The sequence below is a fragment of the Mustela lutreola genome, chromosome 3 (genome assembly GCF_030435805.1).
Source record: "Mustela lutreola isolate mMusLut2 chromosome 3, mMusLut2.pri, whole genome shotgun sequence".
In the NCBI taxonomy this organism is placed as follows: Eukaryota; Metazoa; Chordata; class Mammalia; order Carnivora; family Mustelidae; genus Mustela; species Mustela lutreola.
This window is the reverse complement of record NC_081292.1, coordinates 192249015-192266483: the sequence shown is the minus strand read 5'-3', so window position 1 is coordinate 192266483 and position 17469 is coordinate 192249015. Positions and strand designations below refer to the sequence as shown.

Below are 17469 nucleotides of genomic sequence, written 5' to 3'. Positions count from 1 at the left end.
GTAAGACAAGAGATTCTGTACCTGCTTGTTGAAATATCTTCAAAAGGGTAGAGGATCTCTCCATTGTTACAGATTTCACAGATGAACCCCTTCTGGCTACAAAGACTGCAGCTGTACACGTGTGAGGTGGCAAATTTAATGACCTTGCCCAAGAATGGAGCCAGCTTCCCCTCTATCACCTGTAGAAAGAGAAATGGGACAGAGAAGCAAATCCATTGAGAACCGAAGTCTTGTAGACACCGGAGGACTGGAATTCCTTTCCTTTACACAACAGGAAAACCTCTAATTATAATTTCTCAGCAACTGTGAGAAAGAAAAGACATGGTACTTTCACTCCAAAAGAACTGTCTGGTTTAAACCACTGGAGGTTGGAAAATGAAGATGTTGAAACTTCTTCTGTATTCCTCTTTCTCTATAGTGTGATACAGGGAATTGAGGACAAATGGGGAACGCTACTTTATAACCCAACTTACCGTTTTGGTGAGGTATAAGTGGGACGTGGTGGATTTCCCCAAATAGAAAACAGACAAGGTAAATATTAATGTAGAATTTTATGTTGTAAATTCAATAATATCTATCTTCTGATGAGTTAACAGTACAGCTTTCTTACCATCTCCCCTAAAACATGTAACAAATGTGGAAAAATAGGTTTCCTTTGCTGCTAAGTATGAATATAAAGAGGCTGCAATCTGACAGTCTGAGAGCCACACTGATCCCAAGGTTTTTTGTTTGTCTGTTTGTTTTAAATCTCTCAGTGCTTTAGAAAATGAGCCAATTTGATAATTGGGAGATTTTACAGAAAAATTCAGAATTTTGGCTTCTTCTGAAAAATCATCAGATTTAATAAAAGTAGGCCTGAATTCCTATATGCTGAGGATCCTGGCTGTGACTAGGGGCTGCCTGCTCCTACTGAGGCACAGGCTCTAAAGTCTGCCCTTGTCGCTTCTAGGTCCTGCTGTTTTGCATCTGCCTGCCTCCCACCATTACCATGATGGAACCAATGGCTAGTCAGATCCTTCCTCACTTAACTAATACTGAATAGGCCTCCAAGTCTTCAGCAGTTCAATACTAACAAGAAAAAAATCTGCCTTCTCTCTCATTCATGCACACACATGCCGATTTTGATATAAAACAATGAAGATTAATTGGGAAATAGCTGGACATAACTGGTAACATAGCTGGATACTTTCAAATAAATACAGAATTAAAACGACAATTTTACATAAAAATAACATCTGAGAGAAATGTAGTAAATCACACTTCAAGAGAAATTATGATGTCAAGGTGAATAACTAGTAGTAGCAGATAAAAAGACTATAAGGAATGTAATAATGTATTTTGCAAAAAATGAAGCTATTCATAATACTGGAGACAAAAAAACTCAAAGTGGTTTTTAAACATCATGGAATAATCTTATGATGTTTTAAAAATGAATGTAACAGCAGTTAACTCTAAGGAAGGGAACAGTTGGAAAACCAAGTCTTTCACTCTGTATGTATGTGTGTATATATATAGTTTTTTTGCATTTTAAAAGCTGGTTTTTTCCAAACATTTTTGTATTAAGATGCAGAAAAATAAGGTTCACTGCTTTATAAGATTGGATTTTTTTTTTCTTAATAAAGGGGGTGGAAAATATGCTGGCTGTTTTCTGAGTCAAGCAAGTACATTTTCCACCATTCTTTCACTTAATCTCCTCTGCACTTCCTTTAGGAAGCCATAGGTTTACCTGCTTTTATTTATCTTTTCTTAAGAACAATTACATTCAATAAATTCCAGTAACATGGACTCCTAATACCACCACATGATACACACTTTCTAAGAAATAACCACTACCAAATCTTATACCAACCACCGGTAAACACTTTCCAATGTGTCATAGGGTTATTTCTAAAATGCGGTAACAACAGTGCAGCTGGGTTTGGTTTTACTTATGTTACTCTTTCCTAAACAACCAATGTTAATGACACATGCTGAGATGCACTAACAAAATACAGTCCATTTAGAGGAAAACATCAGGATATAGAACAGTCCGGAAACCAGGTGAGTAACAGTTGTTTGGAGGAACTGAGGGTGTAAAGGGAAGACATGGAGGAAGACATGAAAGTTATCATCTAGGATCTAAAGGAGAAGACTGGTCATCTTATGCACAAAGGTTTTTTTCTTTTTTAAAGATTTTATTTATTTGAGAGACAGAGAGAGAGGAGGGTTGAGTGAGAGGGAGAAACAGACTCCCCACTGAGTGTGAAGCCCAATGTGGGGCTCGATCCCAGGACCCTGAGATCATGACCTGAGCTGAAGTTAGATGCTTAACCAACTGAGCCACCCGGGCATCCCGTAATTTTTTTTTTTTTTTCTCTATTAGAGAACTTCTTTGAGATAAAGGCCATGAACAATTTGAAGGCTTTTGAAATATTTCACCAAATTTATACTGACAGAAATGTAAATTAATTCCCACCTGGAGACTTTGATAAGCTTTAAAAAATTAATCTGGGTGGCTCAGTTGCTTAAGCATCTGCCTGGGGTTCTGGGATCAAGCTGGTATCTTTATAATATTTATTCTCCCTATCAAAGAACCTCACCTATATCTCCATTTTATTAAATCTTCATTTGTTATTGCTTAATAAAATTTTGGGTTTTTTCCCTTATATAAGCCACTCACACTATTATTTAGGTTATTTCAAGGTTAAACTTTTATCTAATATTTTTTCTTATTAGCTATTGTTGATATTTACAATATATTGACATTTGTGTATATCTTATATATATTACTGAATTTTCATGACTCCAAATAATTTTTAGGTGAATCTTTTGGGTTTTCTGAATGTAATAAGTTGGTCCCTTCCTTTCTAATATTATATCTCTTACTATGTTCCATGGCTTATTTCATCATCCAGTGATCCTAAAATAATTTTATATAATAATAGTGTTAGCGGATATTCTACTATTTCCATGAGACTCAAACTGGAAATTACGTAGTCTACGGTGAATGGTTCATTTTACACCATCAAACACATATATATTGTCATTTACCATATTTATTAATTCCCTCTCCTTTTTAATAACATCTTTGAGATATAATTCATATGCCATGTAATGCACCTATGTAAAGTCTACAATTAAATGGTTTTTAGTATACTCACAGAGTTGTGTACCATCATCACGGTCAATTTTAGAACATTTCATCAACACTTGCAAAAAACCCTGTACCTATTAGCAGTTACTCCCTCTTCCCCTGTAACCTGTCCCCCTTCCCCCAAGCCCTAGGGAACCAGTAATTTTTTTTTTTTTGTGTCTCTATAGATTTACCTCTTCTGGACATTTCATATAAATAGACTCTCATACAATATATGGGTTTTTTGTGACTGGCTTCTTTCACTCAGCATAATGTTTTCAATGTTCATGCTGGTTCTCTTTTGAATATCTCTGGTGCAAGTCTTTTCTTCCTATCTTGCCCCAGCTATTATCATTCCTCTCTAGATTAACGAAATCATCTTCTAGTTTTATTTTTGGATGCCAGTCTTTTCCCTTTGGCCCATCCTGCATATACACCAATCAGTTTTGGATATCATTTTTATCAAGTATCATCTCTTCTTTCAAATCTTGGTGAATTCTCATTTTGTTATTAGTAAGAACGCTTCACTCATTCATTTCGTAAAATGCTACTGAGTGACTATGTTCTAGGTGCTCAGTGTACGAGGGGACTGGACAAGACCTGAGCTTCCATTTTTGCTTGGTGTGCAAGTGTCTCCGTAAGCTGATTCTACACTACTTATCCAAGCTTATTTTCCATTTCTTACTATGTATCTTCCATTGCGAGAAAATTTTTCCCTGTATAGAATATGCTTCCTCTTTCTCCTGTGCCTTCAGTCATGTCCTTTCCTCGATTTCAGGTTTCACTTAACACTTATTTAAATTTCACCAAGGCTTCATGGCTCAGATCTAGTCAGCTTGATCTGGAAAGCCATTGTTGGCTACTTCAGCTGTTACAGATCTCTTGTGCTTCGTACGATTTACTTTTATATCATATAATTTAACACAGAACTTGATGCTGTTTTGTACTCTTTAGTATCGTTTAACATGTGATTGTTATGCTTATCCAACTAGACTGAACATAAAAAAAATACGACCGATAAAATGTGATTTTATATGGAGCAGTCTAAGAATGTAAATTGCTTGAAGGCAAAGACTGAGTCTCACGCTTATTTTCAGTATCCTCTCTCTGCCACAGACATGAGTTCTTGCTGACTGACCAGGGATGCCTTCCTGTTTTTCTCCCGGGCAGCACAGTTGCGTGTTAGGGCTGTCTTTGTGTCACAAATATTTTCAATCATTCTGCTGTGTGACTTAGGGAGGAGCATAGGACTGCGTGGAGCTGGTGGCTGCTTAGCTGTTCAGGAACTTCTTCTTTTTTTTTTTTTTTTGCTGCTTATAGTTGATTAATTGTTCTTCCTATTTGTTAGCTTAGGGTCATGGCCACGTGCCAAAGAGCTGAAGATGCTGAAAGTTTTTCCTCCAGAAAAATGAGGTAATAGTCTGTGCATTTATTTTAGAATTTATGCACAATTCTTTAATACTATAGAAAAGAAAACGTCATACTTACAGTTTTCCAGAGGTACAGATAAATTTAGGAGGTTTAGAGCCTGTCTTTGAATACAACTGCTAACAGCATTGGAAATAGAAACACTCTTCTGGCTTCTGGTCTAAAGGTTTCATCACTAAGAGAAGTTAAGTGCTAGGTGTGAAATCTCGAGTTCTTTTTATTTTTTATTTTTTATTTTTTATTTTTTTTAAAGATTTTATTTATTTATTTGACAGAGAGAGATCACAAGTAGACAGAGAGGCAGGCAGAGAGAGAGAGAGAGAGGAGGAAGCAGGCTCCCTGCTGAGCAAAGAGCCCGATGTGGGGCTCGATCCCAGGACCCTGAGATCATGACCTGAGCCGAAGGCAGCGGCTTAACCCACTGAGCCACCCAGGCGCCCCTCGAGTTCTTTTTAAAAACTAGACATTACAGGGGGACCTGGGTAGCTCATCCAGTTAAACTTCTGCCTTCAGCTTAGGTCAGGATCCTGGAGTTCCTGGATCAAGCGCCATATCAGGCTCCCTTCAGCAGGGACTTTGCTTCTCTCGTGTGCACCCTCTCTCTCTCTCTCTCTCTCTCTCAAATAAATAAATAAATAAATAAAATCTTTTAAAAAGTGACCACATCCTTTAAAAAACAAAAATCAGGTATATCTTTGCTCTGGATAATTGCTTAAAAAAGAAATCAAGTGGGGACGCCTGGGTGGCTCAGTTGGATAAGCAGCTGCCTTCGGCTCAGGTCATGATCCCGGCGTCCTGGGATCGAGTCGCACATCGGTCTCCTTGCTCTGCGGGAAGCCTGCTTCTCCCTCTGACTCTGCCTGCCACTCTGCCTGTGCTCGCTCTTGCTCTGTCTCTCTCTCTCTAACAAATAAATAAATAAAATCTTAAAAAAAAAAAAAAAGAAATCAAGAGTCCTGACTCCACCACCTCCTCCTGCCTCCGAGAGTCTTGTAGCTTTCACTCCCAATTCCTAGCCATCCTGGTGGGGGCTTGAGGTTAGGGACATATTCCATAAACATCACGAAGATGGTGGCCTCAAAGAGGACCAAAGCCTGAGGAGCCACTACCTTCATGTTCCAACTGAGAACAACATAGAAAAGAGCCTCCAGGTTGCCAGTGGACCTGGAAAATGACTATGGGTTGGACAAAGTCCAATGTCCAACAAGCCAGCAAGTTGGCCAAAAAGGGCAAAGCCTGAGAGAAGTCAGACATGAGAACTCTTTATGCCAACCCCCAACTGGAGCTCCTGCCTAGGGAGTGTTACTGCCTTGAGACAACAGCCGTCGTCATCAACAGGGCCTGACAGGGTAGAAGTTCCACGAACTGTGCATTTAGATCAGAGTTGATCCAGGGGATTCTGATATCACTGAGAGCAAGTCAGGACTGATCAGGACAAAGTAAACCACAGAACTGCTTCCTTAATAAAACCGGCCAAAGCTTGTTTAAAAAAAACAAAACAAAACCAAATCTGACTATCGTCGTTTTTGCTTCTTGACAGCTTGGCTGTATTTTCTGGTGCGTGGTAGTTTGATTCATCTCTCCCAGAGAGGCTGACATTACAGAGTTTTCCATACTGCCTTAGAACTTAGCTGTCTCTGGGTACTGGGAAGCAGCAGAGTGGAAAAGGCAAAGCTGATCTGAGTACAAATTCTAGTTCATCCGCCTGCCAGCCACGAGACGTTGGCAAGTTACTTAACCTTTTCAAGCCTCAGTTCCGCAACAGAAAAATTAGGATAATATCTACCTTGCAGGGTTGAGGATGGATCAGATCTAATCAAACGAAAGCACTGGACACAATGTCTAACTTAGAACAATTAATTAATAAATAATTGCTTACGATTAGTTTATCTTAATCTAAACAGAAACTTTCATGATTTAGATTCATTCCTTCTTTCAAACACTTGAGATTTACAGCAGAGGGGGGGATAAAGGCCTTTTTTTAAATACATCATTTTTAAAGACTTGATTTATTTACTAGAAAGAAAGAGTGCAAGTAGGGAGTAGGGGAGGAAAGGCCAAGGGAGAGAGGGAGAGAGAATCTCAGGCAACTTCCGTGCCCAGCGCAGAGTCTGACCTCACAGCTCTGAGATCGGGACCTGAGCTAAAATCAACAGACACTTAACCGACTGAGCCACCCAGGCACCCTGTATGTCATTTTTAAGGCATCAAAGTGTCTTTCTGTTTGGATGGGATCAGTAGAAATTAAGGTAAAGAGGTCAGTTCCATTCCCTTTAATACTGCTATGAGTAAGAGAGCGGAGCTCACGTGGAAGGCAGAATGCTGGGGAGAGACATTTAACACATCTCAAGCTTGAGCTGTATCACTCACATAAAAGAACACCTTAGCAACACTGGGAAACTGTCCTTCTTAATCTTTTCTTACTTGTAATTAGCACAGGTTAATATAACTTTGGAATAATCTGTCAAAAGTCACAAGGCCATTCCATGTTTAGCGTAACAAAGAGAGTGGTTTTCGTTAACCAAGTGGTCATTTCAGGATGTCAGGAGTGGAGGTGAACTAGACTGACATGAGGTTTATTTACCCTTCGACTGACTTTGCCCAAGTGGCCAGTCTACGTGAACAAAATCATGACAAAGTAATTAGCAGAAAACATCTGTAGCTCTTCCCACATCTCCCAAGCCCCTGCACTTCTCCTTCGCCTTCCTATACCAAACTGCCCCCTTGCTTGAGAAAAAGGCAGATGCCCCAAAGAGGCAAAATGAGTTTGCTTCTGTTTTCCATTACGCTTCATTTCTTGTACTAAGGAAGGTACTAAGTCTGACTGACTTAGTGGGAGGGTGTGCATGTGTGATGATTTCAGAGGTATTTTACTGGTCAGGTAGTCGAAGAATACACACTCTCATCTGTGATTTAGAATTCTGTGTCCTCTCATCACATGCAAGGATAAGGACAAAAGGCAACGACATCAAGATGCTGTTGGGGCGCCTGCGTGGCTCAGTGGGTCAAAGCCTCTGCTTTCGGCTCAGGTCATGATCCCAGGGTCCTGGGATCGAGCCCTGCATTGGGCTCTGCTCAGCAGGAGGCCTGCTTCTCTTCCTCTCTCTCTCTCTGCCTGCTTCTCTGCCTACTTGTGATCTGTCTGCCAAATAAATAAATAAAATCTTAAAAAAAAAAAAAAAGATGCTATCTTCTGCCTAATTTTGCTATTGTTTACTTTTGCAGTCTTTCTACAAATTCTTTGCATGCGTCATTTCAGGTACTTCTAAAACTCAAGGAGCCATCCAGTGTCACTTTTCATCCTCCAGCTGGCTGACCAATACACCAACTATGCTGACCCTTCCTGTGGGACTGCAGCCCACGGAAGCGGCCTGGTTGAACTTCCAGCTCAGGGATACACACATTTTCCCCCCTTTCTATTCTGGTCAAGACGGTCAGCGTTGGAATTTGAGGCCTATGGCTTTCTTGCAGACTAAGACAACAGACTTTATTTGATTTACTTTCTTGCAGACCAATCAAAAATTACAATTAAGTTAAAAAATAACCTAGTGCTGCCTTCTCCAAACCACAGTTTCAGAAACAGCTGCTTATTACTCATGTGTGGCACCAGGAAATTGCAGTGTCATGTTCAAGGTCTGTGGCCAATAGAGATCTGTGGGATTGGCAAAAGGGCACAAATGATTCTTTTATGTCCGTTACCTTCACTCCCTTGGCACCACCACACCATTCAAAATTTACGGGGGGAGAGGGACAGACCACTAGTAACTTGGGCAAGAAAAAAGAAGAAACTCTTTCTCATTGAATTTCTTTATGCATTGGCTCACTCCTTTCCCCTGATTTGTTAAGTTCCCTTCCATTCCAATACAAGCATTCCTCGGCCATCGTGTAACATCTAGATTCTGGGCAACTGTTGGGAACACTGATAAAGAGCGCCGTTGCACACGACAGAGGGCCCCTCCGTAAAAGTCTAACCAGAAGACCCCATTCATGGTAAGCAAAGCCCCTGCCACTCACTAGTAACAAGCAAGCTTGATGAAATGAAAGAACCAAAACTGCTACACACTGTAAAATGATTTCAAATATAATTTAGTTTGCATATGCTTGGCCCAGAGGACCGTGAAAGGTTGTGGTCACTATTTCTCCTTTGAGTGCCATTTCTCAACTTTAACACGTGGGTACCATGAAGTCTGTGATCTCGGTCAGGTGAGTTTGTGGAGAGCTAGGAAAAAACAGTCCATAGATTCTGCTCAGGTTTGAAAACCCTAACACTCATCTTCATTCAATTCCAAATTTTACCGTTCTTTAAGTCCTTAAACATAGAAAAAAAATATATATATATACCACCATATTATTTTTCTTAAAAATAGAAAATAACCAGGGGCACTTGGCTGGCTCAGTCGGAGCATGGGACTCTGGATGTCGGAGTTGTGAGTTCACCCACATTGGGCATAGAACTTACTTTAAAAAGGGGAGAAAAAGAAAATAACTAGTGTAATATTTTCCTATTTCAAAAAGTTTGTTAAAACCCCATTTTCAAAAAAAAAAAAAACCAAACCAAAAAACCATTTTCCCATAACTAGCCTTTGAGCTCCTTTTCATTTTCTTTCTAAAGAGAGACAGGGACAGCTTGAGTGGGGGTAGGGGCATAGGGAGAGGACAGACTCTCTGCTGCTGCTGAACGCAGAGCCCGATGAGGGGCTGGATCTCACAACCCTGATCATGACCTGAGCTGACACCAAGACTGGGATGCTTAACTGACTGAGCCACCCAGGTGCCCCTGAGGTCCCTATAATGGCTCAGGGCTGGAAGTTGGGGCATAAACAAAACTCTGATCAGCTGCTCCCCACCCCGCTCACAGGACAGAAACTTTGGCTAATCAAGCACTTCACAGCAGGTGGATTAGGAGGTTGCCAATTAGCTCTTGTCTGAGCCTCTCCCAAATGGGACAATTTCTACTTAGACTTTGTAAACTATGTGACAATTTAATCTGGTTGATGTAATTGGGTAGATTTGTGAGTGGTCATCATTTCCATCAAATCGCATTCCGCCTCCCACTGGAAAAAGTCTCAGGGAATAAAAGAAAAATAATTTCAATTTCATTTAATAGGTGAGTGGCAAAGGTGAACCGAAGAACACGAATTTCTTATTCATAAAAATATACGGGCTGGGACAGAGTTTCTCTGCAGCAGGTAACGTGCCTCTGGGGCCACTAGAGAACTTCAGTGGAAGCATCACTGCAAAGGGTGAGTACAATTATGTGGTCCACGCGCCGTGAGCCCCAAGACAGGTCACATGGTCTGACTGAGGTACTGTATTTATGAGGAAAATAGATTAAAGAATTTTAAATTGAGATAGTCCCAGAAAATTCTCATGGTACGGTCAGCAGAATTTTGATTCCCTACTGAGTTACTTAGTTGTTATGTCTGAAATAAATTATATGCAGGTCTCTAATGTTCATTTTGGCTCTAGTTAAGATATTACTGACTCACTGAAGAGTAATAAGGAAAAGCCCTAAATGGTCTTTTAAACTCATCTTCCTTACTTAATATCTGAAAAAACTGTAGCCCTGTGGTGATGTGAGCTGCACAAGATCACCCGGCTGTTTGGTGACAGATTCAGATTCCCCTTCCTCAAGGACCTTTCATTACTCTAGGAAGGGGCCTTCCTAAGAGCATCCGAGGTCAGACTGAAGCGTCTAGGTTTGGTTCAGCCTGGGAATTCTGAGGTCCCTGGGTGCCTACTGACCCACCATGTAGAAACAGAGGATTTCTAAATGATTTCAGTCCCGGCCTGGAGGCAAGATGTGCTGTCTACATCTGCATCGACATCTACCCACAAATTTGAACCGAACTGGATCTGCCACTGGTTTACAGGAAGATTTTTTGGTCCAACATATTTGCTCCTTGTATAACAGTATTTGGTCACATCTTGTGTTGTCTTCTGAATACGGAATATGATTTTAAATATTACATTATTCATGGTTAAACTACTGGGAAAATCAGCAGTTAAAGCAGCCACAAGTTCTGTGACAAAAATGGACTTAACATCAACTTCAAGCCTAGCCTACTTACCAAAACTAGAGAAGCAGCTTCGTAAAAGGAGAAGCAGCTACAGCTGGAAAAAGCAAAGCAAAACAAAACAACTCCCTCTATGCATGAACTGTGGGAGAAATAAGAGAAGGATGGCTTTTCAGAGAGACCACTATAAAAGATCTTCCCAGAAAACAACAAGAGACTCCACATTTGAAGGGATACAGAGACACCAGGAGAAATAAAAGCAAAATTACCTGATCATGGACGGATAGGAGAGTCAGAAAAGGCAGAAAGTAAAGAAGGGAAGGAGAAGTAGGGAAAGGATGGAAACAGAAAAGAAAAAAAAAATTTTTTTTAAATAGTCAAGGCAAATTGAAATGCTCACAGAAAGAACCAAGGACAGCGCTGACGGAGGCTGCGAGGGGAGTGGGGCGCCCAGGCTTCAGTCCCAGCCTTGGGGCTGGTGAGCTGCACAACCCGTTTTGTCAGTCGCTTCACTTCTCTGCGCTCGGCCTCCTCAGCCACGGAATCAAGGGACGGCACTACGTCATTCGAAACTGCAGGATCAATAAGGATCCCTCTCAGTTTGAAGATTCTATGATTTTGTGATTAACCATCAGGGAGAACATCAAAAGGAGCTTGCTGAATACCCCCAGGAATGTAGAAAAGGAGTATCTGGGGAGATAGATAAAAGGTGAGTTTGACCAGACTAATTAGAAGATAGCCAAGGAAATTTTCAAAAGAAGTGAAATAATGTCACCAGCTTTTTATTCGTCTGCTTGCTGAGTGCCATTCAAAGGGGGAGTTAATGCTTTTTAGGAATCATCCCCTCACAGGTGTGCAACCAGATATGAGTTTTCCGGAAGACGTCTGCAAATCCCTTCCTTTCATCAATGCCTTTAATTAGTTCAAGTTTAGATAGCACTTATGGACTAAAAGCACAACGTAAGTGCTCACCATTATTATTACTTAACAGCTTTTATGAGACCAGCAATGCCTAAGATTAAATGAGAAACCAAAATGAGTTTTTGGCTAGAAGGCTGTGATCTAGTAAGCGGCTGGATTACTGGCATGAGGAAAAACAACCTTGCCTATAAACCGAAGGAGGTGCTCTTTATTGGCTGGTGTGCCATTGTCTCAAGACGGCTGGTAATTTCTCTTCTTTGCTTCAAGGAGTCAACAAGCAGTAAACCACCACTCACCGCACAGTACTGATTACGATTTCATACATCCTGTTTTTGAAGAATATTATCTACTGTGTTTGTGGCATTCATATGCTGGACATCTCCAGGTGCCCCTACATTGGAGATTTAAATGTAAAAAGAAAGCTCTAAAAGTATTTTAAAACTACAAAAATATTAGAGAAAAATGTGATAAAAAATATTTACATGAGGCAAATATTTTATAATCTTAGAAGCCCTAGAGGAGAGATAAATGTGAATAGATAAAATTTAAAAATTAGTAAAATTTTCTACACCAGGGCGCCTGGGTGGCTCAGTGGGTTAAGCCGCTGCCTTTGGCTCAGGTCATGATCTCGGGGTCCTGGGATCGAGCCCCGCATCGGGCTCTCTGCTCAGCAGGGAGCCTGCTTCTCTCTCTCTCTCTCTCTCTCTCTGCCTGCCTCTCTGTCTACTTGTGATCTCTCTCTCTCTCTTTCTCTGTCAAATAAATAAATAAATAAACCTTAAAAAAAATTAGTAAAATACAAAACACCACTTACAAAGTGGCACGACAGTAACCAACTGGGAAGGGCAGTTCCCGTCATTACCAAAAAGTGCCCATTTTCTTAATATAGAAAGAGTTCTTTTAAAATAATAAGAAAAACACCCATATAATATAATTTAAATACAGGTTAATGAAATAAATAGGCAATTTATAAAAACTACAAATGGCAAATAACATAAAAAAGATGCTCAACCTTACAGTGGAAAAACATGCCAATTAAAATAATACTGTGAAGTTACTTTTTATCAGATTGGCTAGGATTAAAAAACTGTTGATATAGACAACTAATGCAGGGGTAGGAAAACAGGTACTCTCAAGATACTGAATGGAAGTAAGAATTGGTTCCACCTTTTCAGAAGGCAAGTGGCAATACTTCTCAAACTACAAAGCACATCTACCCTTTGACCTGGCAGTGTCGTATTCACTAATTTACACTACAGATGTAGTTACACAAGTGCTCAGGGAAATATATGAGGATGTTTACTGCAGTACTGGTTCTAGTAGAGAAAGAATGCACTGGTTAAAGATTAAGATAACTCTGAGTGGCTCAGTTGATTGAGCATCGGACTCTTGGTTTTGGCTCTGGTCCTGATCTTGAGGTTGTAAGGTTGAGTCCTGCAGTGGGTCCTGTGCTCAGTGCGGAGTCTGCTTGAGATTTCTCTCCTCTGCCTCTTCCCTGCTTGGGCTTTCTCTCTATTTCTCTAAAATAAATAAAATAAATCTTAAAAAAAAAATTAAGATAGCTCTATACTATGTAGCCGGTTAATCTTTATCTACACAATGTACACATGTGCCTAGAAGTCTACAGGATACTATTAAGTGAGAAAGGCAAGATGCAGGAAGTAGTATTGCTTGATCCCATTTGCAAAAAAATAAAAAATTAAATTGAATTAAAAATTAACATTTGTAATGTGTAGAAATGTCTAGAAGACAGACCAGCTATAGTTAATGAAAGCTACCTCTACAGAGTAGTATGTTGGGGGAGAGAAGGGAAGACTTTAAAAACAGAAATCTGTAATGAAATAATCATAAAGGGAAATTAAGAAAACAATCCCATTTACAACTGCATCAAAGAGAATAAAACAGGGGCGTCTGGGTAGCTCAGCTGGCTGGGCCACTGCCTTCGGCTTATGTCATGATCCTCAAGAGACCCAGATCAAGTCCTCCATCAGGCTCCCTGCTCAGTGGGGAGTCTGCTTCTCCTGCTGACCCTCCCCAGCACATGCTTGCTCTTTCTCAGTCTCAAATAAATAAAATCTTTAAAAAAAAAAGAATAAAATATCTAGGAATAAATTTAAGGAGATGAAAGACTACACACCGTAAACTATAAGAAAAACTGATGAAAGAAACTGAAGACACAAATAAATGGAGATACTCTGTGCTCACAGACTGGAAGAATTAGTATTTGATAAAATGTCCATACTGCCCAAAGAAATCTACAGATTGAGTTATATTCCTACCAAAATCTCAATAGCATTGTTCACAGAAATAGAAAAAAACAATCCTAAGATCTGTATGATAGCTAAGGCAAATCTTGAGAAAGAAGAACAAAGCTGGAGGTATCATGGTACCTGATTTCTAACTATATTACAAAGCTATAGTAATCAAATCCATATGGTATTGGCATGAAACAGACACACAGATCAATGGTACAGAATAGACAGCCTGGAAATAAACCCACAGGTATATGGTCAATTAATTTATAACAAAGAAGCCAAGAATATACAATGGAAAAAGGATAGTTTCTTCAATGCACCGTTCTGGGAAAACTGGGCAGGCACATATAAAAGAATCAAACTGGACCACTACCTTATACAATGCCAAAAAGTTAACTCAAAATGGATTAAAGATTTGAATATAAGACCTGAAACCATAAAATGCCTAGAAGAAAACACAGGTGAAAGCTCCCTGACATTAGTCTTGTGAGGATTTTTTTTGGATTTGATACTAAAAGCAATGGCCACAAAAGCCAAAATAAATAAGTGTGACTACAACAAACTAAAAAGCTTCTGCACAAAAAAGGAAACCATCAGCAAAATAAAAGGACAACTAGTGAATGGGAGAAAATATCTGTAAATCAGATATTTAATATACAAAGTATATAAAGAACTCCTACAACTCAACAGAAAAAAAAATCTGATTGAAAAATGGGCAGAGGTACACCTTGGCCAGGGGCTGCACTGCCACCCTGGGCAACTCTGCCAAGGCTACTTTTGCTGCCATTTCCAAAACCTATAAGGCTCTCGCCACTGACCTCTGGAAAGAGACTGTGTTCACCAAGTCTCCCTATCAGGAATTCACTGATCATCTTGTAGAGACCTACACCTGAGTCTCTATGCAGAAGACCCAGGCCTCAGCTGTAGGCATCACATAGTTTTTGTTTTTGTTTTTTTTTAAAGACTGATTAATTTCAGAAAGAGAGAGAGAGAGAGAGAGAGAGAGGAGAGCACATGCACATGCCCAGGGGGAAGGGCAGAGGAAGAGAATCTCAAGCAGACTTCCAGTGGAGCCCAATGAATGGCTCAATCCCAGGACCCTGAGATTACGACCTGAGCTGAAATCAGAGTCAGATGCTCAACCAACTGAACCACCCAGGCATCTCACCACCACATAGTTTTATACAAGAAAAACAAAGTGAATTAAAGCTTGTTAAAAAAAGAAAAATGAGCAGAGGATCTAAATAGACGTTTTTCCAAAGAAGACATACAGATGGCCAACAAGTACATGAAAGGTGCTCAACATCACCAATCACCATGGAAATAGAAATCAAAACCACAGTGAGCTACCACATTGCATTTTTTAGAATGGCTGTTACTGAAAAGACAAAAAATAACAAGTGTTGGCGAAAAGGGGAACCCTTGTGCACTGGTGGTGGGAATGTGGTGCTCCTGTTGGGGTCCATTATCAAAGGAACGAAACTGAGACAAAGTGAAAGTTATGCAAAGCTTTATTCTAGGCCAAGCATTAGAAGTCAGACTGACCTGCCGGGGGAACGAGACTGAGACAAAGTGAAAGTTATGCAAAAAGCTTTATTCTATGCCAAGCATTAGAAGTCAGACTGACCCACCAGGGCCGCCTCCGAGGAGAGCGACCCCCTCCCGATCTCACAGGCTGGTTTTATAGGGCATCACCGCAGACCCAAGGTACGTGGCTTCTATTGTTAAGGCGTTTACTCCCGGAATCGATACCCGGAACCGACACCAGGAACTACTGGGGCGTTTATTCCCGGAATGAAGTCCGTGGATGTAAACAACAATATGGCTACCTAGGCAATATGGAGTCGCTTTAGCTAAGCAGGCCCTAATAGTTAAACAGGTTTTAACATTAAATCGTCCTTAACACTCCCACTATGGAATATGGTAGGGAGGGTCCTCAAAAAATTAAAAATAGAACCACCATGTGATCCAGCAATTCCACTTCTGGGTATTTATCTGAAGAAAGTGAAAATACTAACAAGAAAAGGTATCTGCACTCCCATGATCACTGCAGCATTATTTACAATAGCTAAGATACAGAAACAATCTAAGTGTTCATCGATTGGTGAATGGATACAGAAACTGACACATACACAGAGGAATATTACTCAGCTATTAACAAGAATGAAATCTTGCCATTTGTGACAACATGGCAAACCCAAACCAACTCAAGCTCACAGATATAGAGAACAGGCTGGTGGTAGCTGCTGGGTGTGGTGGCAGTGGGGAGGACGGTGGTGATAAATGAAATGGATGAAGAGAGTCAAATGATACACACATCCCGTTACAAAATAATTAAGTTACTGGGGTGTAATGTACAGCATGATGACCATAATTAATACTATATTGCATATTTGAAAGTTGCCTTATAAGAGAGTAGATTTTAAAAATTCTCATCACAAGAAAAAAAATGTTTTTATCATCACATTTTTTTCTCATCATGAGAAAAGAAATTTTATTGATAATGTATGGTGATTTATGCTGTGGTGACCATTTTTTCACACAACAGCGAATCATGTTGAATACCTGAAATGGATATAATGTCGTATGCCAATTATACCTCAATAAAAAAGGAAAGAAATCTATCACAGACATTCAAAGGTGGTAACTTCTTAGAAGTAAAAGAGGGGTAGTAATAGTAGAGAGGGAAGAGAAATTTAGGTGGTAACACTGGAAAAACAAATTGGTGACTGTGTAGATGATGTCTGTAATACAGAGTTAAATGTTATTTTGATGTTTGCAAACAGCTTTAAGGTCCACACCTGCGTCTTCTTGCACCCCCACACCTGGGCAAGCTGATGGGCAGCCCAAGTGTTCTCGCTTTAGCACCTGCAGGAGATTCAAACCACCCAATCTCCTGCTTCCTATGGGAATCCTCTCCGAGGCCCACCCCCCAACCACAATAAAAGCCTCAAGTCAGTCTGCTTTCCTCTCTCCAGCCATTTTGGACGTGTTGGAGGCTGCTCTGCTTGTCCCCAAGGCCTCAGTTTGTAAGTAACTAGCCTTTTCATACTTTCAGTATGTATATATAGATAAAAATTCCGTTTCTGGCTGTTTAAATAACACATGTGAGTTAACATTTTATAGTAAATGTTTAAGTTGGTTAAAAAAAAAATCAGTGACAGCTCTATAAAGCATGGCTTTAGAAACATATAAAGGAAATTTGCACATGCGTATACATGAACAGTGTAAAAAACAATCTAAGACCTTCCTTTTTTGGTTTTGTATGGCCTGTGTTTTCACTTGTCTCAATAATATGTTCACTTTCACAAAAGTTCTTGAAAACTGCCTATCAGGGAAACTGTCCTGACTGCATTAGACTTAAAGCTTGTATCTAAGGAGACCTGTTTATCTAATCAGAATGTTCCCTGACTTACAGGTGTTTTTAGGTTTGGGAAGGTAACACTGCCCCATTCAATTAGAATGACTTATAAGATATGTGGATTGTCAATAGCCCTATCTAATACCAGGCGATTTAAGGTCAGGTTTTTGTTTACATAATTATCACTGAATTCTAGACATTTAATCTTATCTCCTTAAATACCTAACTGGGAGTTAGTAGGTAAGCAATCAGGATGCATATTGCGTTTTTGACGAATCTCACTTAAATGTTTTCAGTGCCCTTCTGCAGCTCTGCTTCTTCCTTCCTGCCCTCTCAGAAATGACCTGACCCCAGGGCTCCCTCCCCCGAGGCACA

General features: G+C 40.0%; 1 protein-coding gene across 3 annotated transcripts in view; it reads right to left on the bottom strand.

Moving 5' to 3' along the window:
- Positions 1-17469, bottom strand: part of PLEKHM3 (pleckstrin homology domain containing M3) — a 184135-nt gene that overhangs the window by 30745 nt on the left and 135921 nt on the right. For all 3 annotated transcript variants that reach the window (XM_059168228.1, XM_059168227.1, XM_059168229.1), the window contains one exon: positions 22-179. In XM_059168228.1, the coding sequence (XP_059024211.1) occupies positions 22-179 (158 nt within the window). The remainder of the gene's footprint in view (positions 1-21; positions 180-17469) is intronic.